This window comes from Sturnus vulgaris, chromosome 4 (assembly GCF_052056855.1).
Source record: "Sturnus vulgaris isolate bStuVul1 chromosome 4, bStuVul1.hap1, whole genome shotgun sequence".
Classification (NCBI taxonomy): Eukaryota; Metazoa; Chordata; class Aves; order Passeriformes; family Sturnidae; genus Sturnus; species Sturnus vulgaris.
Genome location: NC_142246.1, coordinates 23,517,176 through 23,540,587, shown reverse-complemented (window position 1 = coordinate 23,540,587; position 23,412 = coordinate 23,517,176). Strand labels below are relative to the sequence as shown.

At 35.3% G+C, this 23,412-nt stretch overlaps 1 protein-coding gene across 1 annotated transcript in view; it reads right to left on the bottom strand.

Annotated features, from left to right (window-relative positions):
* Positions 1 to 23,055, bottom strand: part of SLC30A9 (solute carrier family 30 member 9) — a 35,858-nt gene extending 12,803 nt beyond the window's left edge. The window contains exons 1-15 of the mRNA XM_014871077.2: positions 22,884 to 23,055; positions 20,961 to 21,137; positions 18,407 to 18,469; positions 15,555 to 15,654; positions 14,663 to 14,755; positions 14,357 to 14,439; positions 13,244 to 13,302; positions 12,493 to 12,560; positions 9,941 to 10,043; positions 8,057 to 8,112; positions 6,599 to 6,734; positions 6,132 to 6,171; positions 5,665 to 5,736; positions 5,121 to 5,228; positions 4,045 to 4,210 (exon numbers count right to left, since the gene is read on the bottom strand). Coding sequence (XP_014726563.2) covers positions 4,045 to 4,210; positions 5,121 to 5,228; positions 5,665 to 5,736; positions 6,132 to 6,171; positions 6,599 to 6,734; positions 8,057 to 8,112; positions 9,941 to 10,043; positions 12,493 to 12,560; positions 13,244 to 13,302; positions 14,357 to 14,439; positions 14,663 to 14,755; positions 15,555 to 15,654; positions 18,407 to 18,469; positions 20,961 to 21,137; positions 22,884 to 22,980 — 1,421 coding nt within the window. The 5' untranslated portion in view covers positions 22,981 to 23,055. The remainder of the gene's footprint in view (positions 1 to 4,044; positions 4,211 to 5,120; positions 5,229 to 5,664; positions 5,737 to 6,131; positions 6,172 to 6,598; positions 6,735 to 8,056; positions 8,113 to 9,940; positions 10,044 to 12,492; positions 12,561 to 13,243; positions 13,303 to 14,356; positions 14,440 to 14,662; positions 14,756 to 15,554; positions 15,655 to 18,406; positions 18,470 to 20,960; positions 21,138 to 22,883) is intronic.
* Positions 23,056 to 23,412: the final 357 nt, after the last annotated feature.

The window sequence follows — 23,412 nt, the reverse complement described above, 5'->3', positions numbered from 1 at the left end:
AGACAGTGCAGGAAGAAAGCAGAAGGCATGTATATTGGAAGGAGTCTGTTAGAATGAACAGCCAAAGAAGAACAGGAGACAGGAACTTTAAGATGAAACAATCACAGGAAATTTTTACAGAATATTTCTTGTAATACTCAGGGTGGAAGAGAGGTAAGCATATTAAAAAAGAAATAGAACACAAACTAAATATAGAGACACCAAAAAATACGTCTTAGTAAATATATAAGCAGATTAAAAGAACTATCAGCTTAGTGGTAGCCATAAAGACTTTCCAGCTCCATTCCAATTCACACAACTATTCTGTGGGAAGTTATCAAATCAAAACAATATTAACTGGAGTAAGCTAGATAGCATCAAAATACCTCATCCCAAAGAGGATATTTAAGATAACAGATGTGGTTAATAAAGAGAATTTGGAGCCATGTGATTCAAAAATATTGAAGACATATCAAGTGCCTATCAGAACTAAACAAGAAGATAACAAGTGATATTTGAGATTCTCATTATGCAGTAGCCTGATAAAATTCAGTTGAATTATGCATATTCTATAAATGTGAAGGATAACAGTCTACCTTAGTGCATATAATCTGCCAGGAAAGATAAGACACTGAGTCAGGAGGAGAAAAATCACTAATCATTCAAAAATACAAATGTGTATGCTAAAGCTTAAAATACAAAGTTTGCTTATGGAAGCTTCTGGATGGTTAAGTAGACACAATCAATTCTAATTAGGGAAAAGAGCAAGTTTCAAATTAATGAAAAATTTGTTAGAAAACATCAAGTTACTGGTTTTGAGCAATTGGTTGTTGCAATATTTTTGTTTTGCATTCAAACCAGAATGACAGATTTTCCAGCACAACAGAATCACAACTACACAACAGCTGTTACAATGAAGTAAAATTAAAGATGAAACTGTCACTAAGAATAGCTTATGCCTAGGAATCTGTGATTAAATTCCATAAGAACAGAATCAGGACAGAGTCTGTACCACATCATATATTTTATTTCACAGTTATGAAAGGCTAATCTCCCACAGTTCAGTTAAGCTCAACACAAGAATGATCTATGCACCAAAAGCGTCAATGACAGTTATGAACTGAGTGTTTGTATAGCAAAAATAAAATCAAATCATTTTCCAGCTGAGAACAACTCTGAAAGCCTATTCAGGATCATGAGTTAAATATGAAATATAAATTACTAAGAAAAATTAAAAGAAAGGGGAAATAAAGATCCATGAGCCTAAAAGAGAAATTATAAAGTCCAACAAGCTGAAAGGAGAAGCAGAAGAAAACATCATAGAATGTGATACGAACCAACTTTTAAGCATATCAAAGTCAAAGGATAACATGGAAACAAGTCTGCTTCTAGACAGAAATGGAAAATTGTTACTGATGAAACAGAATAGGAAAAAATATGCAGCAATTGTCTTCTCGAGCTAAAAAAGTAAGATTTTATTAGTACAACAAAGCAATTCCCTACTAATAGCAAAGAAGCATATTTAAATGGAAAAAAATGCTTCTAATCCAACAGGTTCCATAACTTATATTCAAGAGTTAGAAGAACTATGAATTACTGTGAAGGCAAATTAATTTTTCAGCTTGCAATACTGATGAGAAATAAAATAAAAACAAACCAGATTAACAACACTGTGCCAAAATTTAAGAAGAGTAAACAAGTCCATCTATTTAAGGAAGGACAACTTCAACTGACAATTGAAGGAAAAGTAGTTAGAAAGGTGGGAAGAAGAATTACATATTAAGATTTTAGGGACTGTAAGTCTTGTCAAACAATCTTGTTATTAAAAAATATTAATGTATCAAGATTTAGTTGAAAAAAATATCATCACCACCATCACAGAGACTTACTTTTGTAGGACAGCAGTTAGCATTGTCTGATAATCAAATACGTCATAATTAGTAGTGAATCACGATGTTCAGGCAAGCTACTGCTGGAATAGCAACTTAAGTGGTGGTGCTACAAGGGGCTGAGGGAATAGATATCAGAGCCCCTGGATCCTTTTGTCAATTTGGATCTAAACCACTTTCTGATGAATACTAAATGATTCCCTAATATATCTCCTCCTGATCTAGCAAAACACATCTGAAAATAATCATTGCAGACCATGCCTGAAAGAACAAGGGAGGAATATTCTGGGAGCAGCAACTGCAAAAAGCATTGCATTGAGAACTGAAAACCCTCAAAGGTTGAAATAAAAAAGGTAAATATTAGCTGCAGCTTTAGAAGCAGGCCAGTAATCAGGAGCTTTTTTTTTTTTACATTTAACATCAGAAGAACATGTAAGAGTACAACACACTACTACACATCTCCATTTAAGAAAATGTGAGAGTTTGAATGTTCAAGAAGATGCTGACATTCCTAGAAGTCCAAAGTCCAAAGCTTATGTTGATGAAAACATACAGGTAGCCCTTTGAAGAAATACTTAATGCTAAAAGGCTTCCTCATTTCAGCTGCTATAATTTTGTTTCCTTATTTCAGCCTTTGTTTTGTTTGTTTTCAGCTTTTTTCCCAAATTATACTTAGTGACAAGGAAGGGTAATATAAGCTTACATTGTGGAGAACTGAGATTAAGACCAGCTGTCTTATTAGAAGATGTACATTAACCAAGACAGAGATAGTAGGCTTGTTATAAGAACTTGGTCAAAGACAAACTGGGCACTGAAAGAAATCAAACTGGTAATGCAATGGATCTAAGAAAGAGATAACTGAAGACAAAGTGCATAGAGAGGGTATGATAAGCACCTAAACATTTTTCAGCTTCTAACCTCAAAAAAAGAAAAACATGCAGTTTCTCACAAGTCTTTATTTCTTTTATTATTCACGCTTTTTTAAAATTAAGGTACTTCTTGTTTTTTAAAAAAAAGTCTACAGCAATAAGAACATCAACTAAGTCTGCTCTGTTGAGAAGTTAGACCCACCTACAAAATGGAATACAATATCCAATAGTACTTGGCCTAGAAGAAATTTTATTATTTCAGCCTGAGGCAAGCAAAAGCTACCTGTGCACTTCAGGAAAAAGAACTACAGAAGTCATGTACAGAAGTCATGTGAACTCACCTACTCTAACACAGCACTGTTGACACATCCTTCACCATTCAGACTAATCCAGGGCCACCACAAATACTTAATTTACTGACATGTGAAAATTCTAACAGAATTCTATTCCAAATAGGATTCTTGTTTTGTTTCTGGAATGAAGGGCATGTTATCCAGACCTCTTGCTTGGAACTGTGATGATGTCAGCACTTAATTTCTTTCAAGTACTCTGGTATTAACTAATAGGCTTGGCGTTTTCCCCTTTCTCCCCCCACAGCTCAAAATTCAGTACAAATAAAAAAAACCACTACAATATTTCAGCTGATTTACACAAAATATATTCCTAAATAAAGATTTTAAAGAAAACAAAAAGTTTTCTTCTAAATCAAGGTTAACAGGATAAAGTTAAAATAGCTCATTGAAAAGCATTTAAGCAAGATTTTTAGAATTACAATGAGCTATAAGTTTACCACAAATTGCAGACTTGCTAAGGAAAAATTAGAAATGAGTTAATTTTATAAGCAGGCAACATGAAGAATCCATTACATCACAATGCTGCTGCAGCACATCCTTCCAACTGATACAGAATTCCATACACTGAATCTAACAGTAACAATTTAAACATTTAAGTGCCAATAAACTATTCAAGCAACATAACAGTATCATTTAGGTGCTTGTATTTCATGAATTTGAAAATAGTTTTAAGTTTGTGATGGCTTTCTCATTAGGCCATTACTAATTCCTGTAATTAATGTGACTGTTAGAATGCACCTGCAATGCTATTTTAGCTGTTGAACACCCAAGACGTACAAGTATTCTTTTACTGAAAGTTTTAGCACAGAAATAGAAGTTAGCAATAATAAAAATTTTAGACTCCCAATACAGAAGATTCCACACTAAAAAGAATCTTACCAGCTTTCTCTGATTAAATGTTATTTTCTTGCTCTTTGCTGTTTATAGGAGAGACTGAGCAGTGAAGATTCTTACCTTACTACAGGATCACTTTCCAGTAACTCGGTGAGCCGCTGCAGCTGTTCAGGTTCAATGGATCGTCCCAGCAGGGCTTCAGTGTTAGTGTAGATTAGAAATGCTGACACAGTTCCTAGCAAAGTTCCAACACCTAGAGACCCCACACTGTCATAATATGGGTTTCCTAAACAAAATATATCAAATTAGTTTCACAGAGTATTTCTGAAACATAGCAGAGAATTCCAATTTTACACTGAAAACAGTACATAGTTTTGAGTTTTCTACGTTTTGTTTTTATTGAGATTTTTTGGTTGGTGTGTTTTTTTAAAGTTGGTCATTTATTTGACTTTTTTTTCTTAATTCAGTGAAATTTTTTTCCTAGTGATGAACATGATGAAACTGGAACAAAACAATTTATCATAAAACAAAACTTTAAGTTCCTCCTGTCCCTTAAACACTTCTGTCTCCTGTAGGACTAATAAATGAGTAAACTCTTGTCTATATGTGTTTCTCTATTAGTAAATAAATTTATACATGAATTTATATACACTGAAACATACACAGAAGCACAAAATCGAGTGTTCTTTTATCAGTAACTCAAAAATTTGCAAGTATTAACCATTTCTGGAATACAGTACTCTATAAGTTTCACTTATGTTCAGAACTATAGAAATAGTACTGTATTTTTAAGCTGATGAAGGAAACTAGAAATGAAATTTAAAAATTCCTTCTATATAAAAAATAAAACTTGCAATTAAATCATTAGAAGCCACAAGAAACAAATTCCAATATTTATTCTCTTAAAAAAATCAATACTTAAAAAGGGATGAATAAGTAATGTCTCCTCTTTAGAAAACTTAACTATGCAGCAAAGATGTACTTTGAACCACTTGGCATACAGATCATCTTACCTTTAGTAAAAATTAACTTAGTTTATATGACAAAATAGCTCAGAAATCTGCTTACAGAGTACAAGTATCAGAAATGAAGAGCAGAGACATATGTAAGTCAACCAATATAAACTAAATGCTCTGTATTCATATCATGCACAGGAAAAAAATCCACATTCTGCCTGCCTCTGTGCAGAATTTTACCTGTTAGAGAGGTCAGACCCATACAGGTAGCAGCTACAGCCACGCTCAGAACTGCTGCAGCATCCTCCAGCAACACCACATTGGTACTAGGATCACGACTCTGCACAACTACACACACAACAACAAAAAAAAAATCACGTGTCTCTGAAAGCTTAGCTTTACTATGTTATGCACATGACTTAAACTATACTAACAACAGCAATTTAAAAGAACAATTTATGCAATTATATAAGTGTAAACTGAATTTTTGCATATGTTCACACTTTCAAAGGCAGTTATACACAGAACAAGTCAAATTATGGAAGCTTCTCAAAAACGTTAGAAACACTAAAAGGGGCATTTATCCTGAAAAATACATGCACTTAGCCAAGTATTTAAGTGGCGCTCTTAAATCAAGTTTTCACCTAATTTGTAAAATGTTATTTGTTAGTGGAATAGAAAACAATAAAGGGAAAAGAGAAAATCGTTACTATCATTATGCAAACACTAGTGAACAGATTGTGTTTTAAATAGCCATATACCTTACTGCTATAGTGATACATACCATATTGATAAAATGAAAGACCCTTGGCTCGAGCACTCCTCCGGATTTCATTAATAGCAACAAGCAGGGTGGCTGAAACAACAAAGTTGTTGCTGAAATTTGCTAGAGGCAAAAGGACTTGTTTTCATTTTGAAAAGAGGGAACTTTTCCTTATAATATCATAGCAACAGATCATCAAGAAAGCTCTGATTATTGGTACAAATACAAATCAGAACAGTTGTACTCATTACTAGTTTAATACCAAAAAGGCATTCCATGTCTACTTTCCAAATTATGTGTTCTTTAACTTCTTTTTATATAGACCATATATAAAAAAGTTTTCACATATTTCTTTTTGTTTGTTTGCAAGTATTTGCAACAGAGCTCAAAACTTCACTGTGTAAGCAAAGATCGATTATTACTGTAATTACTGACATTGCCATCTTAAGAGATTACAAATATTTAAATAGAAACTTGAAACTGCATACCTCCTTCAGATACCAATGACCCTGCTAAAATGCAGTATGCCTGTATGGAAAAAAAAAAGAATCAGATATGATACTATATTATATGCATATTTCTACAGATCTCTTCACCATGGGCTATCCCAATGTAGCATTCCACAACCACATTACCCACTGTGCCATGTAATTGTCCCTAAACAGAAGGAAACCAATAACAATTGAATCATGCAATATATTCTACATAGGAAAGGAGGACCTCTTGGAGGGGGGAGATATGAAAATGAAGATGCAGGGTTTAGAGAATAGCCCATTTTGCTGCAAGATCAATTACAGTTTAAAGGCTTTTTTTCCTTAAAACACATTTTCATTAAGAATGGTTTGAGTTAATTATATTGGGATTCAAATCAACTCAGGAAGTGAATTTCAGACTATGTCACTATTTTTTATTAAGTTACTGGTGTTAAATACAATACCAAACAAGATTAGCTTACCCAGAGAAGAGATTCTACAGGATGAGGGTGGAGTAAACCTATGATCCCATGATACCAAGAAAGTCCTGCACCCATCATGAAAATGCCTACTCCACTAATCAGGGAGGCAATATAGCGCATATTTGAGAAACCATACCTAGAAGAAAGGAAAGAAAATTATTTTAGGAATATTAGATTCTACATCTCTACAAACATATCTCAAAGTTTGCCATTAATTTTTACTTATCCTAAATTATCATCATATGACTTGGCATCTATTTAAGACAAAGCTGCTAAATCCAATCTAATTCAAGGGGGAAAAAGAACCTACTTGAAAAAGGATACCTAATACATGCAAAGACATCAAGCATAAATATTTTTCTAACTTGTTTTTAAACAGCTGTATTAGCTCTTGTACCATGACTGAGGATTTTATTTTACAAGTGAAACAAAACCAAAATAAACAACATTTGTGTCACTTTTAGATTTCAGTGAAATGCTCCTTCTAAATAAGGACTCTAGTTTTGTGAGCAACCAGTCTACATAATTCATAAAGCTAATTAAAAGTGAATAAAATGTATACATCTCTCAGTAGTTCAGCTAACTGTAGACATTGAACACTTGCACTTTTTAGTGGAGGAATTAAAGCAATATTAAAATTTGGTTTTATATTTCTTTTTGTTGTTTATTTCTTTTTTTGGTTTTAACTCCATCTACAAACAGTGCACTTCTTTTGTCTATATTGAGGAAGAAGGGAAAGAAGTGAGAGAAAAAAGTATGACGAATATTTGAAAAATTTAAATCTTAAATTTGTGCAAATTTAAATTATAATGTTGATGAAAAAAAGCATAATTAATTCCATAAATTAGATGTATTTTTGAACTAGCGTTTAAAGAATTAATGACTTGTCCTAACATATGAGAAATAAAACAGGTTGACACTGAGAAAATATCAGAGAGAGTACAGCTTGTAACTTTCACAAACTTGTAAGAACTTCAAGTAATATCCTTGTTACTAGATACAAACAAAGAGCAGTTTATGTCAAACATAACTCCTTGTGGTAGAAGTAACTAGCTTTCATAAAAGCACTTTGTTGAAAAAAGGAAGAAGATAGTAATCTTTATTTTTAAAAAAATCCTGTGATTCACATAAATAGTGTTTAAAAAGTAGATCTATTAGCTGGAAGAGGCAGAAGAGGCCAGAACAACTTAGAGAAATAACGTCAATTAAAATAAAACATAGCAAAAGTGTACCACAAAAAACCCAAAAAACTCAACATATGCACCAAGCCACTGAAACTACAATTCCTGAAGCTTGAAAGGAAAGCCTTTTCTTATTTTATCTGTTGTAAAAACAGAAACAATACATTTCAGAAATTATATAAACCAGCAAATTAAAAAGAACAAGGTGATGCACAAACTAGAACTGATCTTACTCCTGTATATAGTTACAAAATTTTTATTTACTCAAAAAGCTTACGGATGACTAGGGTCAGGTGTCCTTGCAGACTGACTGATGCCCAAAGCTAGCAATGCCTATTTAAGACAAGAGGTTAAAAAAAAATATTAGAAACATTCTGCATCAAGGGAACATGAAAGGTAAAGGCAGATAGCATTTGTTGAACTGCATACATGCTTTGCTACTGGTATCTTATTAGAGCTGAAATATAATCTTCAAAATTTATCATCTAAATCTACCACTCCCAAAAATTTGTTAGTTATACCTACATATATAATATGTATGCAATTATATGGTGTGTATATATAATTACTGTTAATTATAATTTTAGAATCACAACTGAAAATGAACATTACATGCAATCACAAGTGTTGTTGCTGTGCTTCAGTGTGAAGGAATGAAGTTGCTCAGGGAACAAAGCTATTTAAATAAATCCCTCTCTGAAGAGAAATTATACTGAGACTGGTGTAATATGGTGATGACAACATTTAAAGCAGTAACTTTACACTGCATATTTTAAATCATAACTTTTCAGCACATTTTGAAGGAAGAAATAACCTCTTGCTATCTAAATTGCCTATCTGGGATATATTTAATTAGGCATGTATTTAAGTTGTTGATGCAGTAAATTATAAATCTAGACCTGAATTTTGCACGCCATGTTTTTTGTTTAAGACTATGGATAGTGAAATATAGTAACAAGTATTAAAATGGAGATACTTTTGTCATAGCACCAGCAACGTGCTTTGAGGCAGCAAGGTTTCTCCTGTGTTTTTCCCAAAACCACACACTCGATCATTTGAAAAAACAAAACAAACCCTCCACATTTCAGTGGAACGTTCAACTTTGATATTTAAGAAACAGAATAGCTCTTCAATGTATGTAATACCACTATCAAACTTGGTTCACCTATACATTGACACACTTGGCCAAGTGAAAAATCACACTTTGAGTCTGGCCTCCCTGTAAATTTATTATCAGTTGAATTAGGAGCACCCCTGTCTTCACTTTACATCTAGAATAGCTGAAAGGTTGTGTGAAACCATAAAACAAAATGTGAGTCGTCAGCTCAGTCTTTCTGGATGTAGAATCATAATGGGTCCAATTCAAGCAAAAAGTTTGCCAAAATTATGTTAATAAAATTTTCAAGATATTTTCAAGATATTCAGCAAGATACGCTCTAGGGTTTCACAGATTCCTCAGATTCCTTTGAATGAGCACAAGACTGTTGCATTTTACAAGTTACAAGCTACCCAAGGACTCCTCTTGCTTGAGCTGCAGAAGCCTTTCCTTCAACCCTTTCTTTAAGGGTTGATTTTTCTCCCCACCAAAGCCTTGCAATGCTATTTCAAGGTCTCATAACATATGCTTCAGGCACACTATAGAAAACAGTGGAAAAAATAACATTAATGTTATCCCTGCACATTAATATTACATGTCCAATTCTGAGCCTGCCACTTCACTTCTCAAAGTAAACGTGCCACGTATGTGGCTACTTGTGCTGTGAGAGGCTGATAGGTAATCTAGGAATAGAAAAAGAAAACAAGATGCTCAAATTCTCTTCATTATTCTACCTAAAGATGAATAAGCAACAAAGTCTCTCAATTACAATAACTGACAGGAGAAGCATTTCAAGTTAACATTTAACCAAAATCATTTTAGTTTCAAGTATCACTGATGATCCATGAAGTAGCTGAGTACAATTCTTACTGCAACTCCCACTCTTTCAACTTATTTCTAAAAAACTTCAAAATCTGCATTCTGACTTCTCATTTTTAAATTAATGCAAATTAAGAAGCATACTATTTTTTTATTCAAGTGCACTACAACTACTGTAATTATCTGTCTTTATTCCCAAGTTTTACTACAAGTACTAACTTTAGCAGAATAGAAAAAAATACTCACTTGATTACATGTGTCTGCTAAAGAGTGTATGGCTTCTGAAAACATACTTGCAGAACCCGTGTAAACCCAAGCAAGTAGCTTAAAGAAAAAATTCAATCCATTTCTGAAAACAGAAGAAATGATAGAATATTTGATGTTCAATATTTTCAGCAAAACCAGAAGTGCTGTACAATCATACATTATCTGCCAGAAAGGAGTAAACTCAAATATCAGTTTAACAATTAGAAAGCTGTACAGACAGATAATTCATAGAGATTTTCTCCATGGTTACTGTGAAAAAAGTTCTTTCAGCTAAACTTGATAAAGATACGCATTTTTCAGAAATCATTAACTTCTAAGCAGTCCTAAATAAGTTACACTTCCTGAAAACTACCATCACACTCACTATTCAGAACAAGTTTTCTACCAGCAGGAGAATATAAGTCTTAACAACTTCCTTTTCTATTTTTTCAGTCTTTTGCCTCCTAAGCATCCTCTCCCAATATTACAGTGCAAGGTTCCCTACTTCATCCTCAGTCTGAGCCATTCTCAGTAGGGTACAAAAGTGAGACAACAGACAGGAAGACAAGGCTGTCACTGGATTACACTGCAAAATTATCTATGGAACTTCTCCATTAAGATCTTCAGTGTGAATTGTGAAGACATTTTTACAGCTACAGGTTTACTGGAGTAAACATTGTCTTATATTGCACAAAGGTAACTATTAATACCAAAGTCCAAGTCCCACTTCAAACATTATCAGAATAAGTAGGTTAATTGCTACAAACATATTGCACAGAAAATCAGACAGCAAATTAGAATATCCTCCTCTATCTTTTTTAACATGAGTTTCATTTATTGTCAACTTTTAAAGTATCTAAATAAATTAAGTGTTATAAGAAACTATTAACAACATCTTGTAGTGGCATATTTTAACATGTTCCAGAAATTACATTCAAGTTAGAAGAAACAAACCCAGTAGATCCTGAGAAGGCAGCTAAAATGCTCTGATTTGGTTGGAAACAAAGTCACATTTTACATCAGTGACCACCACTTCAGAATGCATTTCCTCTATTGTACTGGACTGAATTGACTAATTTAGCTACCTTATTTCCACCTGCATGGACCTGAAAGCAGGAAATCTTACCAGAACACAAACCAAAGCTATTAACAGTGGTCCAGTGCAGCTGGTCTATACCCTCACACACAGATCCACAGAACAACTCTGCTTCTGACTGAACCACATTTCATCCTCACCAGGGAAGCCTGAAGTTTGTTAAAAGTCAACTTTTCCAGTTAGAATTATTTGGTAAAGACAAATTGATCCCTCTTGAGACAAAGCCAAAAGCCATTAAAAAGACCACAAACAAAGCAGCACTGATGGTGGCCTTGACTTTAATCTCTGAAAAGTCATCAGATATTTGAGTTCCAAGAGTAGCTTGAACTGCTGAAACAGCTCCACAAAAAGATGACTGAGCACCATAACTGTCTCTACAAATTTCTCTTGGCCTGGCTGGCAGACATTCATGTATAAAAATATCCAATAATCAAAAGGTATTTATGAAAAGAATGCAACATTAACAGCAATGTTCTAGGTACAAAGCAGGAGAAAAGGTCTGCTTTCTCTGCAGGAGTGTAAGAAACAGAAGGAACTGGCCACAGTCTTTTTTTTTTCCATTAGAAACATCCATGCTAAAAATTCTTACATGTTTTAAACTTAAAAGGCTCTGAACCGTTAGTAGTAGAATACTCAGTGAAGAGGAAGGTTTTCAGTCAAATGAGCTTTGTATTTTTCTTCCCCAAATAAAAGAATGTAGTTTTGCAGAAGTTCAAAGACTTACTTCCCGCTCCAAATGTTTTTGTTTCCTGGGCCAAAAAAAGTATTGTCCCCTTTCTGTGATGCTCAATTATATCAATAGAGTCTTAAAAAATAAATAGCTTTTATAAAAGAAAATGTATTTAAAAACTGCAAGGTTTCATGGCAACTAAGTTTTAGCCTTCTATTTCCTCAGAGAAACTTAACACACTTCCTATTTCACGCCAGATACTCTGTGATCATTTGCTTTACATCAGGATCATTAACTTGCTTCATTCAAACTTGTAAAACATGTGAAAGGTAAAAAACTCCAAAAACATCCCCTCTTCAATTAGAAAAGAAATAATAGTAAAAAGAGAAAAGTGAATTCTTTTCTGTTGGTTATATGAAAGATTCTTTAAAATGTATGAAAAGCATCCTCTCAAGAACAAGCAAGAATAAAGGACAACTTTAAATACCTGCTTCTTCAGGTCCTTCAAAATTTTAGTTTTTACTTTAAGAAACTGTATAGTCTGATCAACTCCAAAAAATTGTTCTTCTCTCAGAGATATATCCAATACCTGAGCTCTAAGTATTGACCAATGTATTCACATAAATTCTCTCCCATCAACAATAAACAGATAAATCTATTAACTTTAGTTACAGACACAGTATCTTTATATTAAATACACACACTGATCCTACTTCCAGAATAATATAAATAAACTACATATTACTTGCATAAACAAAACTTCTTTTTTTTTTTTTTTTTACTTACATGCAAATAGCTACCATTACCACCTTCCCTGGTCCCTTGAAAAACATAGCTGCTGTACTGGAGCGTGGCTACATAAAGAAATAAAAGATTATTTAATGACTCAGTCTTGATTTCACAAGACACCTACCATACAAATTATTAAATAAAAAAACTTTGCACTGCCCTGTATTGCAAAAGTTCTTGAAGGCAACTACTACTGAATGTTCAGCCAAACTGCAGTTGGGCTTTTTTTCTACAAATGGTTGGCTATTAAAAAGATAAACATCTAATGAAGTCTCCAGCAGAGGCCACTGCAGCCATAAGGCCCAAAGCCTGCTAAGGAATCATTCTATACACCCAAGCACCTGGATCTAGGGTGTGTGTCTACTTAAGCAAAGAAGAAAGGCCAGCAGTGTATAGACAAAAGCATTCCTCTAATGGGGTCTTTTTTCTTAATTTTAAAAGTCTAAGTAAGTTTCTTTAACACTATATTCACTAGACACAGTAATAGGTTATACTTGAAATTATGACTACAGCTGCAATTTTGATAAGAAAACAACTTAAAAAACTCTTTTACTGGTGGATTACGCTGTCACTGTAGGAACCCATCCAAGCTGTCATCATAACATTGACTACAATCAGATACAGATCTGGTACATTGCAGCACAAAAAAAATCTTCTAGTAATATACAGTTACACAAATTTTCCTTCAAAAGCTGTCATAACACATTTCACAATACTTTTCTAGCCAAACACTTGAAAATATCCTTACCTTAGTATTTCCAAAGAACTCCTTGTATTCCCACAACAGCCTTTGGTTTCTAAACAGATCTGCAGTACAAAATTTGCATCATGAATAGTAGTAACCAGTAGTTTCAGGAATTGAAGTCTTTTTTTTATGCAGCAGCCAGCTCCTAATAAGAGCTAGATGATCTATCTGTGAAAGAATTCCTCTCTTGATGTTGTTAATCAGAAACATATGTTGTTATACACTTATGCAAAATGCCAAATACAATCTGTTATGATCCTATACATTGTCACCATTTCTACCAACAAATGATAATACACAGAGGGAAAAGCTCAAAATACACTTTTGCAAATTCAGGCATTTTATTTATATCCAAAAATTATTCTTCAAGTCAATAAAAATTTTGAGGCTCCTGACTGCACTTTCAGTACACTTACAGATACCTTAACAGATGTCTGCAGTTCTAGCATTTTTTGACAGAAGGGTGTTCTAGTGGCACAACTGTTTCAAAAAAAAAAAAAAGACCTCTCATTTTAAGGTACACAACTGGACTAAGTATCTTGAAGCAGTATTGAGTCTTGTGTGATTTTAACTGACTAGACAGATCCAAACACATTACAAACTACTGATTTGGCTGTACATGTTATTGATAATACCAGAAAAGATAACAAAAATAATATTACACAAAAATAAATATGATTTGGGGGTACTTCTCCCCTTCTGAAACACAAAGGCAAGCTGAATTATTTTCAGAGGAAAAAAATTAATGAGTAGGAGTATGGTATAACGATTTGGATTAGTTTTAACTCTTTTCAAAATTCTCCATTAAAAAAAAATGCAAAAGCATTGAAAAGGTAAATTATCATCTAAAAATTGAAAACCATCCCCAAGACTACGACTACAGATCTCTACTGAACGTACATTCTTGCCGTACCACAAAGATGATAAATTGCAAGATAGTAACAGACTGTATCTGCATAGATAGCAACATTTTACTCTAAGACCATGACATAAAACCTAGTCAGCAATTGCTAGTTCCAAATTTACATGCTTTAAATAATGTAACACTATCTTGTAGATTTCTAACAATCCTACTTTCTTGCTATATTGCAAGGTATTTGAAAACTCTGTACTCACTTTCTCTGTACTTGATCTCTTCCTCTTTGCGTCGCTTTCTTTCTCTGGCAAGAGCCTCTGGACTACCCCAAACTTCAAGAGACCTGCATGAAGTAAAAGTAACTTTAAAATGTTTCTACTCATGCACCTTTTTTTTCAAGCATAAAACCATACTGTCCAATTTTATATACACAATGTAATTATAATAATCAGGACATAAAATGTGTTCAAATAGAAAATGGGAAACATTATTGCCCTTTCACATTGCAAACCTGACTTTTAAAACACTTTGCCCTCTCTCATATCATCCTTTTAAAATGTTCTTACTTTGCCTCGACATCCGATCTCAGGTACACCGTGAAAGTCTCAGTGTCATCATGGGGACTTCGTCGTTTAATTTTTCTCAGCTGGTCTAAATCACTAAGGAAAGTGGACAAAGAGTTTAGTTGTAACAAAAGGATCATATTGTTCTCATTTGACTCTCATGTCTGGGTGATGATCCACAATGATATTACTAATTTGTTGTACAAAAAAGTGAAGTTTTCTGCTTCAAACAGACCAGACAGACAACATGGAGTGATCTCTAGCAGGCTACTGAAAACTACTGTTTTTCACATCCAGAAGTCCAAATCATGTCTTCATACTATGAAATACTACACAGTGAAGACAAAGTATTAAAACACTGAATAATACAAGATCCAATGAATAATCTGTATGTAACTGATAATGTGCACAGATGCTACACAAGAGGCTTTATGAATTACCCTCCCTAAATAGAAATCAGAAGTCATGTGACAAGAAAATTTTAAAAATTTAATCCCAAAAATTAGATGCCCAGCACAAGTTGCAAAAGACTGAAGACAACAAAGCTACTTGGGGGGAAACAGATAAAGTTTCCTGTGCCGAGCTACACATTAGGGCATCGATACCATTATGTAAAAATGGGAGAAATGAAGGTATCTCCCCCTCAACCAGATTTATGGTCTCATAAATAAAAATAAACTATTTTAAGAAGCAAGTACTGAAACATGAAAATTAAGTGCAAGCTCCTAGTCCACTGAAAACTAACCAAGAACCAACTTCAGTCACTTACAATTAGGTACACCACAAAAGCACTTAGAAAAAGTTCTTGTGCAAAATCACTCTACAATCACAATTACTTCTCATGCACATATAAACAAATATTCAGAATTTAAATCTCAACTCAAACCCATCATACCTGGATTTAAGACAAAACTCATTTATTGCTCTGACTCCAGTGATGAAGTTATTCTGGGTGTATTTTGGTCCGTACTCTCTTTTTTTAAGGACTGCTTTCACTTAAAAAAAAATAGATACACAAGTTAAGTTATTCATAGAGACTACAGCAGAAACTTCAAAAAGTAGTTCAATCTAGTGTCATGCTGTAATATCTCTTAGTGGAAATCTGAAAAGCAATGCTTGTCAATGATACAGAAAATGGACAATGAAGAGAAAGTTATCTTCCTCACTGTGGAAATGAGTAAGGGTAGAATGATTTACCTCCAAAAATGCTACTTACTAAGCTGTAGTTCAGAGTTCTCAAACCTAACTGCCACAGTCAGCTACTTCTCAAACTTTGATGTCAGAGATGGTGCTTGGCTACATAAATAGCATTCAAATATAGCCACTCGGAAAACCTTGGTCTAACAACTGAGATAGCAACAGACTGCTACATTTCTATTTTTTCCAATAATCAAGTCCACTTTCTGCAGATAAGGCTTTTGACCTTTGCAGAGCATACAGAGAAATGAGACAGACTGTATACATCATTTTTCTCAACTATTACATTCAAAATTAGCACTCTTCACATTGAGCATTTATAACAAAAACATACATTCTTTATTTATAATGCTTTTTATGTCTGGAAGATGTACTCGTATCACATCAGATTTTCATGCACAAGGAAAAGAATACCACACATTTGGAAAAATTATAAAGGGACTTTTAAATTTATGCTACTATTTCTTACCTGTCTGTATGTACATAACTTCATTGAATTCTCAAATGTAAATCACTGTACACTAACATGCATTAAGAACATGCTTATTGGAAGACTAGCTACATTCAGAAGGATATAACACATCTAACTAACATTGTAATGTAACTAACATTACAGAATGCAACAAAACAAAAAGCTCAGATTTTATAGGTGAGAAGACTTCAGAGTACACATCAACTTCTTGTGAATCACAGGATTGATATGATTTCCATAACTGGTCCAGAACTACTTCTTAAGTCATAGAATACTTACAGAAAGATAATGCTTTTAAAGACTTTGAGAAATTTTTTTCCCAGAGCTTTACATTGACTTATTGCTGTGTTTTGAAGCTTAATAGCAAAATATATTGTTTGACTCTCCATGATGCACTAACAGTACAAGCATCAATATTTATCAAAATAATCTGATTTTTCTCATTCACTTCGAACTTGAAAAATTGTTTAAATCCCTGAATAATCACATTCATCCCACAAAGCTCCTGAGTGAAGATGATGAAAAAAACTTTAGATATTGCCTAAAAACAGTACACCATTTACTAATGTCAGAACAGGCTGAAATTCTTTAATCAAGAACACTTCCCATCTTTTGTTTAAAACAAATATACACCCAAATAATATTAATCTTACTAAAAACAACTTATGGATTTATCAAACACTTAATAATTCACCTTTCCAAAATACAGGTAAATTTCACTAAAATAAATCATATATTGTACATTGTATATATTGTACTGTAATTGCATATTGCACATTATCTCAACAATCCTACTCCTAGCTCAAGTTACTGCATAAAACTGTAGTAAATGTGGAGAAAAAAAAACTTTTTGGTGTTTCCAAGAGAAAGACCAGCTCAACAAAAGATGACGTAAATAAAACACTTTAAAAGGCATATTTTTTTAACATTAGTAAGCCTTTAAAAATGTTACTGTCTTTGTAATACTTAGCAATACTTGGATTGGTAAATTTCTAAGTCAGAGCAGCATTTTAAGATGAAAATTCCACTTCCTAGACACAAACAAAATCCTTAACATAAACATTTCTCCTTGCACATTTTTAATTAAGAGAGGGAAAACTCTTGCTGAAACATATATCTATTTTCACAATTATTTCACAGAAATTTCTCCTATCTACCTTGCATTTTTTCCCTGCATGCATACGCTAAGAGACAATAAATCTAAAAAAATTTACATCCCCCCTGCACCACTGGAGATGAGAAGGTAGAGAAAAACAGGAGAAGATTAAGCCTGGGAAGAAGTGAAGGGTTAGAGGAAGGTGTTTTAAGATTTAGTTTTTATTTCACAGTACTGTGAAACTGGGATTGTACATTTATTGTATTGACTGGCAATAAAACAACTGATTTTCCCCAAGTCCAATCTGTTTTGCTGACGACAGTAATCAGTGAGTGATCTCTCCCTGTCCTTATCTCAACTCAGAAGCCTTTCATTACATTTCCTCTACCCTATGCAACTAAGGAGGGCAGTGACAGACCAGCTTGGGTGGGCACTTGGTGTCCAGCCAGCGTCAAGCCCACCACATGACTACACACAAATGGCAATTTTACAGAACTCAGATTAGGCAGTTCATGTGGTCAAAATATATTTAGAAGCAACACTGATTAGATTAACTCAGTAATAAGAAAGAATAAGAGGAAGACTTAGAACAAGGAACGGGGAAGATCAAGTATTGAGCTTAGCAACAGTAAGTCTGAGAGGAGGAATGAACATGCCTAAAAACACACAAGGAGGACAGACTGCAACAACACATGAAAAAACAAATCAGTCTTTTCCTGATGAACTCTGCAGCTTAAATGAAAATTACAAACAAACACAGAAGAGCAAGTAATTAGCAGGAATACTGCCATGTTTGATTTTTTTAGGAGTCATTTTCAAGCAAACAGTACCAAACAAAGCTGGCAGATAAGTGTGTTTTAAAATGCTATTCACATAACTTGCTCACACAATTGAAGAGGAGCCACAGTTTCCTTACACTTTTTTTTTTTTTTGACCACTAGCATACAGCATTAAAGCTCCAATACACTAAGTAATTCTTTACCTTTTACTTGGATTGGCTGTTTAGGAGAAGACTGCTTTTGGCCTGCATTAGTTGTATCTTTTCCTGTAAAATAAAATTAAGGTCACCGTAAATACGGAAGCACCTACTTTTCCTTTTAGTAAAGAGTTTGACTGACATAACAATAGAATATATCTTAATATTGCATTCCACCCTGACAATTAGAAGATATATTTGCCAGATTTCCAACATTTAAAACTCTCAAAAGACTGAAAAAAAACCCCAAACATAAATACTTAATATAGCATTGATCAATAAACTCCTAGCACCTTGCAGAAGAACACCAATTTGCAACATATTTCAGAAAGCACCCCAAATTTTAAAAAATATATTTTAACAATGTACTTGCACTTGGGACAAGTTTTATACAAAATTTTAGGTTAGTAAATGCAATTCATTTTATATGGCTAATGGCTGCTATATATCAGTGTTTCAGAGCTTCCAAACTGGGATTCAATCTTAAGGTATGGAAGCTTCTTAATTTACAAAATGTTAGTTCCTTAAAACAGAATATTTAAACTAAAATCCACAACTCATATGTAACAAGCTGGAGCTGGAATGAAAAAGTCTTTCAGCTGGTTTTGAAACTTGAGGATATGATTCTATTTAAAAAACTAACAAAATACAATTTACAATAGTGAAATGAATCTTAATATTTGGAAAATGATAAATTCCAGTAATTTTAGTGAGATTTCTACTTAGAAACCAGAGTACTACTTGAAAATTCAAACAAATATCGCATCCTTGCCTCATACATTTCAGAACAAAAATCTTATGGTTCTAACATGTCAAACCAACACATCCCCTCTTTTGTGCCCTACCACTCTGTAACATTGGAGCTTTGCCACACATTCATATTCTTTCACAAAATTAAAAATTACATTATTGAAAGCAATAGATGTTTTTAAATTAGGATTTTTTTAGCAGGTTAGTGTTCAGTAATGAGGTACTCCTAGCCTAACATGGTACTTAAATTATTTAAAGATCAGATTCTCTTGAAGCTTGGACTACATAACTAGGTTTCAACCAGGCAATTAGTTAATGCCCTAAAAGCAACTGAGAACTACAGCTAATAACAATTCAAGCATACTCTCTTGGAAAAATTACCCCTATAAATTTAAGAAGTTGATCTTACTACACTGCAAATTAAGTTGCACCATAACTAACAAGCATTCCTTAGAAAGTCATCCCTTTCACTTAAAAACAAAAGAAACAAAATTCCTTTGCTGTTCCTTTCTTTCCTTGCCCGGTTTAAAATACCATGCAACTGACCTCTTACATTCATGAGTGCTTTGCAAAAACTGAGTAGCACCTTCTTTTCAAAAAACATGTACAATCATTTATATCATCAAAATAAATACCACAAACACTATTTAACAAAAGATTGGGTAACAAGACATCGGGGGGAGACACAAAAATACAAAGATTATATCCATGCACAGAGATCTATGTACATCAAGTACCGTTTCAAAGTTTACTACCTCAGCTTAGAGTCAGAACAAAATCACAGTGCATCACTGAGGAAAAAGGATACAGAATACTTCCATTCACAATCACTGTTTTTCAGCCTAAGTAGACGTTGATATGGTAACTTTCAAGACTGAACAACGTTTAAGAGTCACTTTTGTACTTCCAAACATCAGAATGTAATCCTCTTAGCTGGCTACAGTTACTAGGTTTTAAAGACTGTTGGAAGTCCGGGAAATTACTTGTTAGTAAAGCAGGAACAAATATCTGCTACCCTGACATGGAAAAGCAAATTTTCTTCAGAAAAGAAGATGATTGTAGACAAAAGCACAAAGAAAGAGAGCTTTCATTTTGAAAAGCCTCTGTTATCTCTTAAGCACAGTCTTCCAAACTTGTATCTGTGCAGTCCCACAGCTACTAAGCATCAAAACCAGAGGACGTTACACTGGAGCAAGGACAAGACAGTTGTGAATTTCACAAGCACCTAACAAGCACAAGATGGGCACTCGAACAGCAGGGAGGGTCAGGTTATGCACACTGTATCAAATGTTTAATGTGAATGCTGCGGTTCTAACGAATGTCAGATTAAAAAGCTCCAGCAGATGAAACAGCTCAACCTTCTTTACTGGTCATTTATAGCCTTGCCTTGAGATGCCACAATGCTCAATAGTGGCACTCATTCAATCATTAATTCCTTTGACACAATACACCAGAAATTCTACCAAAAATTCAAATAAACGAGAAAAGTGGCAAAAGATGAGTAATACATTCAATTTCTTATCCCTTAAATTACTTAATCCCTTTCAACATCCACATTTTTTCCATCACCACTTTAAATTTGATTACTCTAAATTTAAACCCTTAAAATATCAGAATGACTGAAAGAAATAAATTTCAGCATTCCTTCCTCCCTGCTTATGCATTGAATTTCCTACGTAGATGCCCACAACCAAAAATACTAAGAATTCTGTAATATTATACAATAGAAAAAAAAAAAAAACACCGTTATCAGTAAATATATTAAACTTTTACATTTTTTTAAATACTCCTTATTGTAGCTTAGTACTACCTGTTTCAACTTTATGCAGGGTTTCTCCCCGGGCTGATCCATTTGCATCTTCTGATCCAAGATCTTTCTTCTGACCATTGGAGGTATAAACTCTCACTTGACTCATCAGCTGCACAGGCAGGCGATTACATGGTAGAATATAAGACAGACTCCCACTTTTCATTGAAACTTGCCATCCTAATAAGAGGAAGAAAAAAAGCTGTTTCAGGCAGCCTTTTTGGAAGGAAAAAGAAGGGAAAGCGGTCCTGGTCTGGCAGCATAAATTATGGAAAGTCAGCTTAGAAGTACTGACCCGTGCTTTCACTACCTCCCTTCAAACATCCGCTTATAAACTTCATTCTAACATTAGGGGTTTTTTTCCCCACATTCCAGTATGCATTTTTCCCAGACCTCTGGATAATCTCAAGGCTTAAAAAAAAAAACAAAACCAAAGCTATTTGACAAGATCAGCTTTCTGATATACTAAGTCTCATCATTCTAGTCATACTGCATCAAAGTCTTTAAAAACCATATATCGATACAAGAACAAATACAGACCACTACAAAACTACTAGCCAGTGTTGCCATTTCACTCTGTGCACACTGTACAAATCACAGCTTATCAATGATGAAAAACTGAACTGGGTGCAAATTATGCAGTTACTAGAGAAATCATGTAGAAAAGAACACCACACTGTACAAAACATTTTATAGGGAAGTGTCAAATTTTGCAGCATTCACAACAGACAAATTACAAGATAAATATGCAAAAAGTCCTCTGAGAAACCACTCTAGGCAGGCAATCTTCCATTTTAAAAGATTAGCCAAAAGCAGAGTTACAGTACAGACCAAACTGTATTAGCAATCAGTTTCTTTTAGGGAGCACAGCACTTTTGTAGAGAGGGTAAATAACACCTCCAACCAGAAATGCAGCAGGGAAACTGGCTGCTTTGGAAAGCACTCGCTAAAAAATAAATACATTTTTAAAAATAATTGAGAGGTGCCAGTAAATAAAGTCATATAAAGCATGACCACTTAACTATGAGTAACACAGCTCTCACCAAAAAAAAAAAAAAAAAAAAAAAAAAAAAAGAGATAATATTTTACAGAACTGTCCATTCTGTAAAAGTCTCAACAGCTTCCTTTTTTTAAGTCTTCTGCACACCTGCATGTCTACATGCACCGACCTGAACCTCACTGAAGGAAAAATTTCCCCCAAAAAAGGACAGCTCTTACTAATAGCTGTCGCAAAAAAGCGCTTAATGCTGAACTCAACGCAGTTCGCTAAACTTACTGAATACAAATTTATAAAACACTACAATAAATACGTGGCACAAGATGAGCAGTGCTGTTTCCTAACCTTTGGTGACACTGGAGCAGGGAAAACTTAATCAGTACATTTAGAGGGCATTTTTTTCTACCAATTCATGCACACACAAGAAAAAAGAAAAAGAGCATTTGCTGCAACTTAACCGTGTCTACAGGAAAAGGGGCAAAACTGCTAAGAATTCAAATTCCATGAGATCTGTGTCCTAAAAGAAAAGCCAGGGCTCGCTCCTCGGAGCAACTCAAACCCTGTAAGACCGCGTTGCATTTTATGTAATTACTGCAAACTTCGGCCCGGCCTGGGCATGACGCGCCTGCTTTACGTCAGACGGGGCAGGCACAGCCCGCCCGAGGACTCCCCGGCCCCGCACTGCGCTCACAAAACACTTGCACGTTTTCCTTCTTTTCACAGCCGCCCCTCAGAAAACAGCCGGCGCTCCCCGGCCCGCGGGTGCCCGTAGCCGCGAGCGGTGCTACCGCCTCGGGAGGGACCCCGGCTGCCGCCGCCGCCTGCGAGCGCCAGCACTCGTTGCGCCCCAGGCAAACGCGGAGCTCCGTCGCAGCTCCCTGCGAGCCCCGGTCGGCGCGGTGCAGCGGCCCGGGCCCCGCAGGACTCACCGTGGCAGGCGCGGGGCCGCGGCGCCGCCTGGCACCGCAGGTACAGGCGGTAGAGGCCGCGGCAGCCCCGCCGCGGGGCGGCCAGGGCCGGCATCATGGCGGCGGCCGCTCGGCAGCGGCCGGCAGGCGGGCGGCGATTCGCATCGGCGGAGGCCGGCGCGGCTGCGGCGGAGCCCCCTGGCCCCGGGCGGCGGCGGCGGTGGCCGGAGGCCGGCGGTGGGCGGCGCCGCGGCTCCCGGATGTGCGGGGGCACCGCGGGGCCGCCGCTGACTCAGCCGCCCCGCCCGCCGCGCCTGCGCCGGCCGGGAGCAGCCCCCGCTCTGTTACTGGGGCTGGTGGAGTGATAGTACGTACGGGTACGTGTAACAAACGTACGCGCATTAAATGTCTTAGCACAGGTGAGAACATATTAGAGAATTTTTTAATAGGGTCACGGAAATAATTATCTTGAAAAGACCTCCCAGATCATCGAGTTCTACCTATGACCGAACACCACCTTGACGAGTGGACAGACCGTGGCACTAAGAGC